This window comes from Loxodonta africana, chromosome 8 (genome assembly GCF_030014295.1).
Source record: "Loxodonta africana isolate mLoxAfr1 chromosome 8, mLoxAfr1.hap2, whole genome shotgun sequence".
NCBI lineage: Eukaryota > Metazoa > Chordata > Mammalia > Proboscidea > Elephantidae > Loxodonta > Loxodonta africana.
Genome location: NC_087349.1, coordinates 102,093,454 through 102,110,301, shown reverse-complemented (window position 1 = coordinate 102,110,301; position 16,848 = coordinate 102,093,454). Strand labels below are relative to the sequence as shown.

The 16,848-nt window shown below is 38.3% G+C and overlaps 1 protein-coding gene across 38 annotated transcripts in view; it reads right to left on the bottom strand.

The window, feature by feature from the left end:
• Nucleotides 1–16,848, bottom strand: part of SUGCT (succinyl-CoA:glutarate-CoA transferase) — a 796,973-nt gene that overhangs the window by 497,268 nt on the left and 282,857 nt on the right. For 18 of the 38 annotated variants that reach the window (XM_064290193.1, XM_064290192.1, XM_064290191.1 and 15 more), the window contains one exon: nt 14,411–14,525. The exons of 18 other annotated variants lie outside the window; for them this stretch is intronic. Coding sequence is in view for 9 of the 20 variants with exons in the window: in XM_064290191.1 (XP_064146261.1) it covers nt 14,448–14,525 (78 nt within the window). In the remaining 11 variants the exon portion in view is untranslated. Of the gene's footprint in view, nt 1–14,410; nt 14,526–16,848 lie in introns of those variants that run through there. 2 more of the 38 variants (XM_064290164.1, XM_064290181.1) reach the window with 1 other exon arrangement.

Below are 16,848 nucleotides of genomic sequence, written 5' to 3'. Positions count from 1 at the left end.
ACCTATGCTAAGGTCAGATGAAATTGCTTCCTCTGGGCAAATGGTTTCCCACTTGACTACTAGCTAAAAGGTTGGCAGTTCAAACCTACCCAGAGATGCCTCAAAAGACAGGCCTGGTGATCTACTTCCAAAAGGTCACAACCTTGAAAACCCTATGGAGCAGTTCTACTCTGCACACATGGGGTCGCCATGAGTCACTCGATGGCAACTAACAACAACAAGTTCACCCCTACATGTTTCCCTCCCTGATTCATTCAGCCCAGAATGGTATACTCAAACAGCATCAGAGTCCACCAAAAAAAAAAAAGAAAAACCAAACCGTTGCCGTCCGGTCAATTCCAACTCATACCGACCCTATAGGACAGAGTACAGCTGCCCCACAGAGTTCCAAAGAAGCAGCTGGTGGATTCGAACTGCTGACCTTTTGGTTAGCAGCCGTAGCTCTTAACCACTATACCACCAGGGTTTCCATTAGAGTCCAAGTAGATAATATAAGTGGGTAAAGTAAGCTGGAATAAAAGAAAGCAGTGGAGATTGGACAGCAGTGGTGGTTAGGTAGTAGAGATTGAGAAAAACCAGGAAGTGCTTTTTCTACCTAAGGCATTCAAATTCATATTTTTGTAAAACACAGGACTAGTCATACCAAATTCATCTGCAGGCTGAATCCAACCCATGGGGCACCCATTTACTTGTGACATGCCTAATTCCACCTTTTTTTTTTATATATTTTACCTTCCCTTTAAAGCTTGGTGTAAGCACTTTTCAAGCACTGCTTTTCCCATAAAATTTGAGCGAATTCAAAAATACCTCATTGCCGCAAATCGATTCCAACTCATAGTGACCCTATAGGATGGAGTAGAACTGCCCCACAGGGTTTCCAAGGCTGTAATCTTTACAGAAGCAGACTGACACATCTTTCTCCCACAGAACAGTTGTGAATTCAACCACCCATCTTTCAGGTAACAGCTGAGCACTTAACTACTGTGCCACCAGGGCTCCTTAAGATTTGAGCAGGTCCCCTTAATTTAGATTAATACTTTGTCTATGTCTCCACTTGATGGAAATAAAAAGAATGTGGAGCTAGAAAACTTAGATAAAATCACTTTATCATCTATGATTGAAGGAAACTGCTATCTTTCTGAACCTCAACTTCCTCATTTGTAAAATGAAGATAACAACACCTACCTCACAGGGTCATTTTGGAGATTAAATTTTAAAAATACATACAAAAATCACTATACAGATATTAATTCAAACTATAACTGCAGACTTTCCTCACCTTCATCCAAGAAACAGAGCTCTCTCAAGGGCTAGATTAATATTCCTCTTTCTCAATCCTATATAAGCACTTGCCCAGCAAAATGACTGAAACATTCTATTAATATTTTGAATTATGGAGTTTGTATATAAGAATTACAGCCAAGAACCCTATGGAGCAGTTCTACTCTTAACAGAGGGGGTCGCCATTACTCAGAATTGACTAAACAGCAATGGTTTGGTTTTTTGGTATAGAAATGTTATGCAATTCAAAGTAAGGTGTCGTGTAACTCAGAACTGTAACTGTTTGTATCCACTAAGAGCTTGAAGTCTTGCTTCACAGCCAAAAGAAAAAAAAAGATTAATCAGAATATTTTTATATTTCACCAGATACAACATGGGGCCTAGGTATAGATGCCAAACTAAACTGCAAAAATAAAAAAACGAAAAATAGTTAGTATAGCTATTTTGTACCTATTTGTGTAAATTCTTTATCATAAGAAACTCAATTTGCATATATTTTTAATCTACAGAATATGTAAAACTTTCCTACAGATTCCAATTACTCCTGTCATTGACTCATTTCACTTAAAATTGAGTTATCTTGTCAAAGATCCTGAAAATACCTTCCAAAATTTATTTGGCAATAACAGAATGAGTGAATCACGGGTCACTCACTGTTTATCTCTGCTATTAGGCTTCCAACAATAAACTTGCATACAACTTCCAACAAGGCCAAGGGCAATCAAAAATACACACATGTAGACAGATGAAGTCCACAGACACTCAGATATCTTAGTAATTTGAATTTGATGACTTCCTGATATTTAAGCATTAAGCTACACTCCTTTCCTTTTTTAGTAGTACATTGTTGCTGTTGTTAGGTGTCACGGAGTCACTTCCAACTCACAATGACTCTATGCACAACAGAACGAAACACTGCCTGGTCCTGCGCCATCCTCATTATTATTCTGCTTGAGCCCACTGTACCAGCCACTGTGCACATACACTGCCACTAAAAATTCTCGCACGTAAAAAAAATCCTGAAATCATGAGGGTGCTATCAATTTAAGAGTAATTTTTTAAAATCTCACAGTGCTCCTGAGGGATAAAATCTGTAAAGTTTCAGGGCCACTTTTCACTGAGAGAAACTTTATATGCACCTTGTTTTATTATAGTTATAGAATAGATACCTATATAAAACCACAGAATTAAATACCCGTTATTTCTAGAGTCATTTAATTTCTCCATACAAAGTAAAAGGAGAAAAAAAATGTAGCTTTCTAACTTTAATATCTTCTAGGAATCTGTAATATTACAATTTCACTCCTTCCAGTGTTCACTGCCAGCAGTTTTCAGCTATGAATTCCCTGAAATTGTTAAGTAATAATTAATACCATGATATACAATTAAACCACAAAATATGATTCTGTATATACAGTATCGATCTGTATTCTCAGGGTGGATCTTGCACCCTAATAATCCTCTCACTCTAGAATTTGTACTACAACTTCTTTTTGTGAAAAATCAATATGGATTGAGATTATAATTCTTAGAGGTCAGTATATGTAGTTCACTTGAACTAAATCTTTTGTAGCTACTTGATCAAGAATGTATGTGCACTTCAGTCACATTCGTAATGGTGTTTTAGACAAATATTAACTTTTATGGTTAGCAGGCACTCTTCAAGGAATATTCTGTTCTCCTAGAGTATTTTCTGTGATATGTAGGTTGTTCTATTAGTTACATAGACGTGTGGTTTGTTTGCCTGAATAACTTTACAGACTTTTTCCACTGACATAAAAAAAAATTCTATTAAGAATTAAAACAACATTTGAATAATGTTTTCCAGCTGAGAACCTATCTATAGCCTTGAGGAATATATATTTCCAGGAAAATCAAGAAAAGCAAAACCACTGCAGATATCCCTATGCAAACAGTAAATAATATACAAAGAGCTCAAAAGAAAAGAGCACTGAAGAGCAAGCATACACAGTTCAAAAAAAATCAGATTAATACAATTGGTGGGGAAATAAGAAGAGAAAAATACAAAGAGATAATCTTTTAGTACAGTGCAACAGCCAGTTTCATTTACCAACTGCAATGTGCTTTGCAAACATTAATTTATTAAAGATGTAGAATGTAAAATCTGCGGTACATTTTGCAATGGCCTCAATCAGCCTTCAAAATTCCAGATGACTAATAAGGCAGAGACAGACACCTGACAGATGATGTTAAAATGGCCGTCTCAATGAGAATTTGCCAGCTCTTCAACCCTTATGCCATTACTGGACTTAGAAGAAAACAGGAAGAGCAGGAGAAAAATAAACTCCAAAAACAAAACTTAAAAAAAAAAAAAAAACCTCAAATCATTAAGACAAGTCAAAAATACACACACAGTCCTGAGTCTCATGTGAATCATGTGTTGCATAATGCTGATTTTTTTTAATACATTGTATTCTTTGACCTATACTATTTTTAACACACACACACACACACACCCAAGCAAATAATTACTCTTCCTGTTTACTTAAAAGAATTGTGAAGGATTTCCTGTGAACATGATTTTTAAATTATAGAGGATAAAATCAGAAGATTCTCTTCTTCCTATGCCTCAGGAAATGAAATGGGAGTTTTCTTAAACAATGTTTTCAAATATCACCAAAATGTTGAATGTGATCTCTGACTGAATAGTGACGTTTAAAACATTAAAACAATACAAGTCTTTAATGACTAAAAATACCTTCTAAAAATGTTAAATGTAATGAATTTTTGGTGCATGGGTGAGATTTCTTTGTAATATTTTTAAACAAGGCATAATGTTTTGGCAAGTTCCCAAACCTGCTCAGTTAGCAGCAGTAGAAAAAACACAGTATAATGAATTTGTCATCACTATTTTTCATTACTTTGAGGAACTTGGAAGTGCACCGGAAATCATGCTTTGCATACACAGTCTGACTCCCCAGCTGCATTTCTGAAGGTTAAAAACTGATTTTCTTTTGTGCAAGTCAACCTTTCCAACTCTTCCCTCACCTGGCATTACCACTTACGCTCTCTGTGCTCACCAGCTGTAGTAATTTCTCGTACAGCTGCTTAGCACAGAGAGCAGCAGCTTAATGTCAATTTCCTGAGCACCTATGATACACATGGAGCCCTGGTGGTGCACTGGTTAAGAGCTTGGCTGCTAGCCAAAAGGTCGGCAATTCAAATCCACCAGCCACTCCTTGAAAACCCTATGGGGCAGTTCTACTCCATCCTATAGGGTTGCTATGAATTGGCATCGACCTGATGGCAGTGGGATAGGGTTTTTTGTGTGTGTGTGTGCGATACATATGGGTTCTCCATGAGTTAGAATCGACAGCAACTGATTTGGCTGTCAAACAAAGCACCGAATGCAAATCATAAAAAAGAGAATTCCTGGCTCACCCTGTAGTGTATTTAACTTCTGTAGACACTGAAAGTAGCCAGTGAACATCTACTGAACGCTTATGATATACAGCAGTAAACCATTCTCAAGTCATTAAAAAAAAAAAAGAGCAAATTGGATAAGTCACAGATGAGAGCATGGTCAAAATGGAATCTTTTCTGACACTTTTGCCGAATGTTCAAAAGGGTGAAAAAATTAGCATAAAATAAATATTCATTGTCTTTGTTGTCAGAACTATCTAGCTCTGTGCCATTTGTTACATGAGTCTCTGGTCAAGTCATGCAACTTCACGGAGCTTCAATTTCTCCATCTGGAAAATAATAATAATATATATCTTGCACAATGCTAATGACAGCTAATTAAGATGAAATGCTTAACGCATCATTAAAAAGCCACATCAGTTGCTGTTGATTCTGACTCATGGCAACTCCATGTCTATCACAGGTGTCAATAAATTGACATTAAGCTTGCTATTATTCATTTAAAGCATACACTGCTCACATTTTCCTACAAATGCAAATTGTAGCTGATGTACTTTATATACTTCTTATTAAAAAGTAACATATACAAATATATAGTAGAAATATTCATAAAATATTAAGAAGCAAAAGAAGAAAATTACAAACATTCCAAATCTTAAAACCAAGAGATAATCACAACTAACATTAAGTGTACTTCCACGTCTCTCTCTTTTTCTGTTTGTCTCCATCTCTCTCTGTGTCATTGGTTTCTTCGCTTTGTCTCTTTCTCTGTTTTTCACTCTTTCTCACTTCTTTTGCCCTCCACATTCACCCTAAGCTTAGTGAAAAGAATCCCTGAAAGTGAGGATCTCCCTCTAGCTCTAAAAAAAAGCTCTAGCTACATATAAAACAACGAGCTTCAGGTAGAAAGGCTCAGCAATTATCCCTCTTGTGGGGAAAATCACTACTGATCCTCCAGGTTTGGAAGTGTTAGGAGAACCCATGAGGAGCAAGGAGTAGCTAGAGCTCAGGATCCCACAAATTTCCCCCTTAGAGATTTCCCACTAGTTAGTCATCACCACTGTCACTGTCACGGATTGAATTGTGTCCCCCAAAAATATCTGTCAACTTGGCTAGGTCACAATTCCCTTGTATTATTGTCTATCATTTTATCTTCTGATGTTATTTCCCTATATGTTGTAAATCCTATCACTATGATGTAATAGGATGAATTAGTGGCAGTTATATTGATGAGGTCTCCAGGATTGGGCAGTATCTTGAGGCAGTCTCTTTTGAAACATGGGAGAGAGGGGTGAGTGGAGAGGCATGGGGACCTCCTATCACCAAGAAAGCAGCACTGGGAACAGAGCACGTCCTTTGGACCTGAGGTTCCTGCACTGAGATGTTCCCAGACCAAGGGAAAACTCATGCATCACAAGGACCTTCCACTAGAATCAACAATGGCTTCCCCTGGAGCCAGCGCCCTAAATTCAGACTTCTAGCCTAGTGAATCATGAGCGAATAAACTTCTCTTTGTTGAAGCCATCCACTTGTGGTATTTCTGTTCTAGCAGCACTAATAACTAAGACAACCACCATGCCATATAAACCCCAGGGATATCACTCTACACAGTGTTTTGTAACCTGCTTTATTTTCTTCCATGCTGACATACTTTTTAAAGTCAGCTTTGAAATGCAAGAATAAGTATGAGTTTGCTTAGAAGAAAAAGAGAGATATTCAAAGCAAAGAAATTAGTATGGCCAAAAGCAGAGAGGCCCAAGGGAGGATGGCAGTTTCAGGAAATTCAATCTCTCCCACGTGGCTGTAGCACAGGTACTGTGTTACAGAAAAGAGAACACAGGAGATGATAAGCCTAGAAGGGAAGTGGAGTGAGAAAGTGGGAAGCACATCCTCCATGTTAAGGCTTTTCGTCCACATAGCCCAGTGGTTAAGGGCATGGGCTTTGGTGTCAGACTGTCATGAGTTCTAGTTCTAGGTACCCCACTCATTTGACCTTGGGAAAATTAGTTAACCACTCTAAGCCTCAGTTTTCTCATTTGCAAAACAGGAAAAATAGCAGCATCTGTATAAAAATTGAGTCAACACATAAAACGCTAGGGCATATTCAATTAAACTGATCTTGTAAGTGAGAGAGAAGCCTTTTGAGCTGGTAGTGACTTTCAGATTTTCTGTATAGAAACAAAACTTTGAGGAGACATTGGAGCAAGGAGAGCATGAATGCAGAGAGAACAATTAAGGGGAAGAGAACAGAATCAGGTTTCAAAGATATTGAGGAGGTAGAAACCATGCCTTATAAGTGAAAGAAGAGAATTCAAGACTGATCACAGGGTTTCTAATCAAAATAAGGAATTCAAGGAAGATAAAACACTAGTTCTTCCTTAAAACTGATCCCTCCCTGGCTTTTCCAAAAACTATTCTTGCTCTCCTCCTTCCTGTCTCCCACTTCTTAATGTTCTTTATTAACTAGGCTGAGGCAAGAGGGAGGCAGATGTACCAAGATAGCTTTCTACTATTCATCTGTAGGTATCCTGTGAGAATGAAGCCTGCAGTGCAGTATATCAGAAGCCCATTCTCATTAGTGGGTAGAGTAAGATATTTATGCACTGCCCAAAATCCAGAATCCAGTGTACCCACAGGTATCTAACCTTCCCCTAACCACTTACTGCAAGTGAAGGCCAACTTAGCTGCAACTCCACATGTTGCATGAACTGCACAAATACTACCATGTGTTACATATGTGTTCCTGAATTGAATTTCTGTCTCCTACCATTCCCTATTGAGACCACAGCCTGGCCCCAGACCTCACTTCATCCAGCCATAGCTCTGAAATGCTGCCAGATATCTCCAGATTCTTTCTTCCTTTTCAGGACCTCCTCCCACCCCCAACATAAGGACTCATACAATCCATAGGTGACTAGGGCCTATTACAACTGAATAAACTTTCTTTGGGACCAAATCCTGAGGCTCACTTGACTCCCTGTGGTCTCCATCCAATAATTCTATGGCCATTTCCTGCCCATGATATTAGGAATCTCAGATACTAATACTAACCCAGCTAGGATTCGATTTTTCTATGCCTGTTAAATGGTGTGACTGGGAGTGATGACTGCCCGGACACCATTATGGAGAGGAACTGATAGAGAATCATTCCTGTGTGTGGCTCTACCTCATCTCAACTTCCTTCGATGGCCCACTGGAATGTTCCTTCAATGACCAGACACAAAAGTGTATAAAACTGTTAGTTATACACCAACCTGCTGCAATAGTAGACATGGAGAGTCAGGGCAGAATCAAATATTTCATAGTGTGAAAAGAGATGATAGAGAAATTGTTACAGGCATAACTGGAAGTTCATTTTTTCCGAAAGAACTGAACCTAGAAGCTGTTTCTTCCTACAAAAGCCAGAGAAATCTACTATAATACTCTCCATCCCCATCCTCCATGCCACCTCCACAACAAAGAGGGAAGACAGTTACAAGGATTTGGCAGGGTTTCCTGGAGTATTTAGTATCCAGATGCCACCCTGCAGTCCCATGCTGATCTGGATGTATGCAAACCACCTGGAGAGCTTAAGAAAAATACAGACACCCAGGCTCCAAACAAAAGTTCTAATTCAGTGAGCCAGAGCCCAGGGATTTGTATTTGTAAGATGTTTCCAGATGATTTTGTAAAATCAGCCAAATCGGGGAATCACTACAAGAAAATGGACTTCCCTCAATATCACAACTGCCTAGTTCTGAGTAGTGGTAAATTATAATCAGTACTAGCTTCAGCTATAGATAACATGGAAGATATTTTGTAGGAGCTCTGGTGGTGTAGCAGTTAAGAGTTAAGCTGCTAACCAAAAACATATGTAGTTCAAATCCATCAGCCACTCCTTGGAAACCGTATGGGGCAGTTCTGCTTTGCCCTAAAGGGTTCTATGAGTAGGAATCAACTTGACAGCAATGGTTTTCTCTTCTCTCACAGACAGAGGAGAACTCTATGCAATCATCATATAAACATCAGTGTAAGACAAGCATTTCAGGCAGGACAGGAAAAGGAACATAGAATAGGACCAGGATAATGGATCCATTGACTGGCTCATTCATTCACTTTTTCCAGAAATGTGTACTGAGAACTTACTAACTGCCATACAATGTGCTAAAAAAAAAAAAAAAAAAAATCGTTGCCATTGCCTTGATTTGGACTCATAGTGACCCTATAAGATAGAGTAAAACTTCCCCATAGGGATTCGAAGGAGCGGCTGGCAGATTCAAACTGCCAACCTTTTGGTGAGCAGCCGAACTCTTAACGACTGTGCCACCAGGGCTCCATACAATGTCCTAGATGTGGGAAATACAAAAACAAAGCAAAACAGGCCCAGCCCTTACTCCTACGGAATTTATAATCTATTCAGACAGAAAATGAACAGTAAACACAGCATCACAAAAATAAATACGTAAGTATAGACTAAAAATTTGTAACGGGAAATCTGACTCAGCAGGGAAGCAGAGGAGGTATGGAGTCGTGGTCAAAGAAGACTTTCTGAGAAGGTGACATTTGAGACAAAACATGAAGGATGGATAGGAATTTACTAGAGGAAGGAGGAGAGTTTTCCAGGGAGATGGGAAAATGGTAGGGGCAAAGGCTTAGAGGCTGGAAGGAAAGTGACATCTGAGGAAACGAAAGCAAGTGGTTTGCTTGAAGTACAACAACGGAGGAGGAGAATGGCGCGATATGAGGATGGAGAAGAAAGGACAAGTTTAGAACTTGGATCTTAATTCCTAGATCAACTGAGTGAAAGGATTCTTAGGACTCAAGAATGGAAGCAAGGAGACCAAAATTAGGGTCTGTAGTATGCTAAAAGAGAGATGCTGGACCAGGGTGGTGGCAGCATGATGGGGACCAGTGGGGGTGTTGTTGTTAGGTGCCATCAAGGTCAGTTCCAACTCATAGCAACCCTATGTCCAACAAAAAGAAACAGTACCTGATCCTGCACCATCCTCACGATCACTGCTGTGTTTGAGCCCATTGTTGCAGTCACCGTGTCAATCCATCTCATTGAGGTTCTTCCTCTTTTTCGCGGGACCTTTACTTTACCAGGCATGATATCCTTCTCCATGGACTGGTCCATCCTGATAACATGTTCAAAGTATACAAGACAAAGTCTTGCCATCCTTGTTTCCAAGCAGCATTTGGGCCGTACTTCTTCCAAGACAGATTTGTTCATTCTTCTGGCAGTCCACGGCATATTCAATATTCTTCATCAACACCATAATTCAAAGGCATCAATTCTTCTTTGGTCTTCCTTATTCATTGTCCAGCCTTCACTTGCATATGAGGTGACTGAAAATATCATGGCTTGGGTCAAGTACACCTTAGTCCTCAAGGTGACATCTTTGCTTTTTAACACTTTAAAGGGGTCTTTTGCAGCAAATTTGCCCAATGCAATGCGTTGTTTGATTTCCTGACTGCTGCTTCCGTGGACATTGATTATGGATCCAAGTAAAATGAAATCCTTAACAGCTCCAATCTTTTCTCCATTTATCATGATGTTGCTTATTAGTCCAGCTCTGAGGATTTTTGTTTTATGTTGAGGTGTAATCCATACTGAAGGCTCCAGTCTTTGATCTTCATCACTAAGCCCTTTAAGTACTCTTCGCTTTCAGCAAGCAAGGTTGTCTCATCTGCATACTGCAGGTTGTTAATAAGTCTTCCACCAATCCTAATGCCCAGTTCTTCTTCATATAGTCCAGCTTCTCAGATTATTTGCTCAGCATATAGATAGAGTAAGTATGGTGCAAGGATACAACTCTGACACACACCTTTCCTGATTTTAAACCATGCAGTATTCCCTTGTTCTGTTCAAACGACTGCCTCTTGGTTCCTCACAATTAAGTGCTCTGGAATTCCCATTCTTTGCAATGTTATCCATAGTTTGTTATGATCTGCACAGTTGAATGCCTTTGCATAATCAATAAAACACAAGTAAACATCTTTCTGGTATTCCCTGCTTTCAGCCAAGATCTATCTGACATCAGTAATGACACACCCCGTTCTACATCCTCTTCTGAATCCAGCTTGAATTTCTGGCATTTCCTTATCAATGTAACTCTGCAACTGCTTTTGAATTATCTTCAGCAAAATTTTACTTGTGTATGATATTAAATTTTACTTGTGTGTGATTATGCAGTGGGGATAAGTGGACAAATTTGAGTGATACTGAGGTCAAATATGTTTGCCTTAGTTAAAATTATATTATTAATTTCCATTATATTTATTTCTACACTTACCTACTATTTATGGCAACGGACACTGGTTTTCCTTTTATGGAAGTAAAGTAACATTTCCTTTAAAATAAAATTAAGCATAGTGTTTCCTTTTGTTTGGTGTTGTTTAATAAGTTGATATGAGGTTCCTTGGTGGCACGAGTAGTTTGAGATCAGCTGCTTACCTAAACATTGGCAGTTTGAACCCACCCAGCAGTTCTGTGGAAGAAAGGCCTGGCAAACGACTTTAAAAAGATTACAGTCAAGAAAACCCTATGGAGCAGTTCTACTCTGTAACACATGGGGTTGCCATGAGTTGGAATTGACTCAACAGCAACAGGTTTTGTTTTTGTTTTTCCCTTTTTATTACGTAGTGAGTTGACATATTCTTAAAGAGAATGGAGGTCGCAGCAATTTTTAACATGGATTTTTCTTTTCATTTTTGCTTTGTAATTTTTAAAACTAGAAGAACTGCTTTCATATATTATTAGGCTAAATTACACTTTACAAATGAATAGCTAAAAACTAATTCTTTTCATACCACATAAATTTTTTTTCTGAACATAGTAGTTATGGTTGTACAACCTTATGAATATACTAAAAACCACTAAATTGTACACTTTAAAAGGGTGAAGTTTGTGGTATGTGAATTATATCTCAATTAAAAAAGAAAAAGAAAAACCACTTACGGCTTCCAGATTTAAGCTTTCTCTTTCAACTTCCCTCCTTGTGTTTGATGTAATTATTGTTAATGCTTAACACCTACATAGTATTATAATAAAGATAACTATAAACACACACAGTACACACACACACGCACAAACTGAGACTAGATATCTATATGAATTACTTTCCCAAGCTGCCTTCTGCATGCAGACTTACTACCAAAATCTTTAACCAAAGCAATTATTTTCATCCTTATATATCCAAGGAGGGAAAATTTAGTGAAAGTGACGGAGGTTTTGGGGGGATTATGTTCATTAGTTGGTTGGTTGGTCGGTTTTTAACTTCTCAATCATCTGAATCAAACACGTGTTGCAGCTACCCCTGATGCTCCTGAAGAGTTTGCTTTCTTGAACTCCTTGGCTGCCTGTCTTACTTTCCTGTTGACGTAGCCCTCTAATGTTATGATCCCCCACGTCTTAGGCTGGGTTCTTCAGGGAAGCAAAACCAGTAAAACGTGCATGTGTATATATTTATATACATGAAGATCAGGGAAATGGCTCATGTGGCCCCTAGAGGCTGTACGTCCCACGTCCATGAGGCAGAAAAGAGAATTCTTCCCAATCCGCATAGCCGCAGAGGCAGGTGAACCCAAGATCACCAGGCCAGAGAGTAGCACTGCTGCAGGCAGTGAAGATCTATGGATCTCAAGATCAACAGGCAAAACCATCGGCAAGCTGTCAGCCCAATCCCAAGAACTGGAGGCCAGACAAATGGGAGAAAGCTGCAGAATCTGGAACAAGCAAAAGCCTTGCAAGGTGAGCAGGAAGGAAGTAGGCAGGGGAGGGTGGAGAGATGAAGGCTGAGGGGGTAGTGAGATGCCACAGGCCCCACCCTCACCGGTACCACTCAACAGATTCCATCATGAGGGTGATCACATATCAGATTTCAACAGGGAAGTGATCACAACATTATACAACTGCCAAAACACTGAGAATCATGGCCCAGACAAGTTGACACACAATCTTAACCATCACACCCCAGATTATTTCCTGGGATCTCATCTCATGCCAGGCCAGTGTATTTCAAGCCATGGTGCAGGCCGCACACTAGACCAATTAAGTTGTTGTTTCTGGGAGTGGATCTCAGGCATGAGGATTTTTCTTAAAAGCTCCCCAGGGACCCCAATGTGCAGTCAAGCAAGAAAACCACTGCTCTACATCCCCTTCCTTGAGTAATCTCATCCACTCAGTCACATCAGTTACCATCTTTACCAGGGACTCCCATAGCCGCATCTCTAGCTCCCACTGCCTTTGTCATTTAAACTAAAAACACTAACCCATGAAATACAATTTTACTTTTTAACAAAACATAAAAGTGTGTTGAATTTTAAATCACTTTCTTCTAGATTGTTCTAACTTTCTCTCTTTTGAAGGGTGAGGTGACTGTGCTTTCTTGGTATCCCAAAGAACTGATTAGACTGCCCACTGGGAAATCCAATGATGCTAAGATGTCTTTCTTAAACTGTAGACATTTAAGAAGATCTCCCTTGAGGGTCCCAAAAGTACTAAAAAAATCAACATATGTAAAAGTGAATTCATCATTTCCCCCCATAAAAGCTGCTCTTCCTCTCATATTTCCTATCTTAGTGAATGGCACTAACATCCACCCAGATGCTGAAGCAAAAAAAAACTTGTGAATCATGTTTTACTCCTCTATTTTCACATCCTCACTCTCAACTGTTAACAAAATAACATCGATTCTAATTCCTTAATACATCTTGACCATGTTAGCTTTCTCTCCATCCTCATAGTCACCATTTCCTCTCACCTGGAATAATACGGTAGCCACTTAACTGGTCTCCTTGCCCACAGACTTTGCTTGTTCCACACTACTACCAAAATTATATGTCTAAATATGAATGTTTTTATATACTTAATAAGACCTTTCAGAGGCTCTCTCTTGACCTTAGGATAATGTTTCTATTTTATAACCTGGTTTACAAGGCCCTTAAAAACTTCCCCAAATGATTTCATTACCCCTTCTGGTACCAGTCCATCTCCCTCAGTGCTTCACCCGATGTTACTTAGATTTTACTTCTTCTGGGACACCTTCTCTAGTCTCTCAAAACTGTGTGAGATGCCCCTTCCATGCATGCCCACATCACCATGTGCTTATCCTGTTATAGACTAATTACTAACTTCAGTGTTTTACCAACTACAAGTGAGCTCCTTAGGAGCAGAAGCAATGTCTTGCTCTTCCCAGGTGCCCCAGTGCTTGGCACATTACAGGTGCTAAACAAGTATTTGTTGGAATTAAGAGTGAATTAATAAATAAGTCCTTATATTCTTACAATACTCATTATTATTTTTTTTTTTAATTAAACCTCTTTAAGCAGAGTTAGAATGCAAGAGAAATAGTAGTTTAAAAAAAAATGTCTGGCACACATATGCACAGCATACCCAGTTTATTCACAGACCACTATCCTGTGAATATTAGAAGGCTGTAGTTTATTCATCCAGCATTTGTAAGTAGTTACTGTTAACTCTGTCTATAACGAGCTTGTATTATACAGTGTCAACAGTCACCAAGTCATCTTAAATTAAGGAATATTAAAGCACGAAATCTGTCATTTAAGATAAATAACAGCCACCATGGTCATTCTCAAGGATTGTGTTAAGCAATCAGCAAACATCATCACATTTAATCCCCACGATTAAGCTCTGAAATAGGTCCTATCCCCTCTTTTTGGAGGAAGAAACCAAGGTTCCAGAAGCATAAGCAGCTTGCCTACAATCATGCAGGATGTAACAAACCCAGGGTGTCATTACCTTCTCTAAAGAACCTTCTGTTTGAGTGGGTGTACTTCTACCCTTGCACCATCTCAGAAAAATACACTGAACATGAAACTTGTACTGATGCTGCCATGTAAGGTCCAATTTTCTCCTGTAAATAAACACAAAATTAAGGCTGCTGGAGTGAAAAAGACCCTCTGAGCACATTAAAAAGTACATATGCATGGACAAAGGCAATATGTAAAAGCATACTGATTTCTTTATTGCTTGTGATCAAATGAGTTTGAAAATATAGTATAAAAATGATCTTTGGCTACTAATCATATATCCCACAGTTACCCCATCCTAGAGACAAAGACGATGCTCAAAAAGCAAATAGTCTAGGATATTCAATAGTTCAAATGCCCTAATGCAGAATTTACCCTTCTGGAGAACCCTGCTAACTTCTTTAGCTTGGAAATCCTTCCTTGTTGAAAAGTCTATCATTTTCTCTACATAACTTTTTAAAAATTAAGTTATAAAATATAACAGTAAAGACCCTTACAGAAATAGCCTACAGAGTATTTCATTTGTCTGATATACCTCTCTCACACCTAAGCTACTCAAAACACTAGGTTCTCCAGTTATTATTACTTAAAATAGTAAACTGGCCAAAATAATTCCCAGCTAGTAGACACCTCTTCATGTTTTCAGGGCTAGTCTCTCCATATTTTTAAACTTTCCAAGATTAAACAATTCATTTTAATCTTACTACCTTTAAGCTCCCATGTGTTGTGTAAGATATATAATAAATCATGCATTCATTCATTCATCCAAGAGACATTTATAGGCTTATAATGCGCCAGAAACTATCATTTATTTATTCAAAAATACTTACTGAGCATCTATGTGCTGGGATATAACAGTAAAGAAGATAACAAAGATTTCCTACTCTTACATGCCAGGTCTCAACACAAGACCTAGAGGTCTGTATTTTTTTCAGTGTCTCTGAGACTCTACTGATTATTATAAATCAGTAACTCTCAGTGGCAGAAGTCTGCAAACAACAGCCTGCAGGCCAAATCCAGCCTGCTGCCTATTTTTGTACGGCCCACAAGCTAAGATGATCTTTATATTTTTAAGTAATTGAAAACAAATCAAAAGAAAGATAATATTTCATGACTTATGAAAATTATATGAAATTCAAATTTCAATATCCTTATATAAAGTTTTATTAACACACAGTCACAATCTATTATTTACATCTAGGGCTGCTTTTGCTCTATGACCGCAGAGTTGAATAGTTGTAACAGAGAATGTGTGTAGCAGTTTCATGATCATTGCTTGGCATATCTGCTTATATGTGTATGTATATCTGCTATCACAGTGACATGGTTATATACAATTCAACAGCATTTTGAGTGACATGCATGTTGCTGTATTGAATTTTTTTTTTCTTTTTTATTGCCAGTGCATATCCATCATGTCAAAACAAGAAAGATTAAAAAAAAAAATGTGGACTTCATACGCCATGCTTTTAACGCACACTGCGAGTTGGATTATTTTGTTACTGAATTAGATGCCAAAGCGTTTAGTTTATTATGTAATGATAACCACAGCTGTGCTAAAAGGATACAATATATGTCAAACAAAGGAAGCACCAAAACATGCCCAACTCATAGGAAAGCATGGTCAGAAAAATTACAAAATATAAAACAGAATATCACTTCACAGCAGAATTTCTTCATAAAAAATAAAAATGAGGCTGCAAACAAAGTAAATTTTCCAGTGGCTCATCTGTTAGCCAAACAAGGAAAACAATTTACCAACGGTGAGTTAATTAAATTGTGTTTGGTTACAACAGTTGAAGAAATGTGTCTAGAGAAAATAAACTTACTTAATACTTTTGGTGAGAACAGTTGCTCAAAGAGTTGGGGACACTGGGAGTAATATTAATAGTCACTTTAAAAATAAGGTAAATGATTTCGAGTAGTTTTTCTTGGCTTTTGATGAGTTGACAAATGTTATGTATACTGCTTAGTTGCTCTTTATACAAGGAGTCGATGCTGATTTTGAAGTGACTGAAGAATTAGCTTCTATGAATAAACTGCATGGAGCAGATACCAACAGTATTTTCAAAGAAGCTGAGAAAACACTAATTCAGTACAACCTGAAGTAGAATCTACTAAGATGTGTTACAACTTGTGGTAAAATATGTGTGGAGCAAAATAAGACTAAACCAAAAAAACCCAGTGCCGTCGACTCGATTCCAACTCATAGCAATCCTATAGGACAGAGTAGATCTGCCCCATAGAGTTTCCAAGGAGTGCCTGGCAGATTTGTACTCCTGACCCTTTGGTTAGTAGCTGTAGCATTTAACCACTATGCCACCAGGGTTTCCAAAAATAAGACTAAGTTGGACAAATTTACAAAGCTTATAAATATATAAAGTGTTTAATATTTATGGTTATTCATTGCATTTTTCATCAGCATGG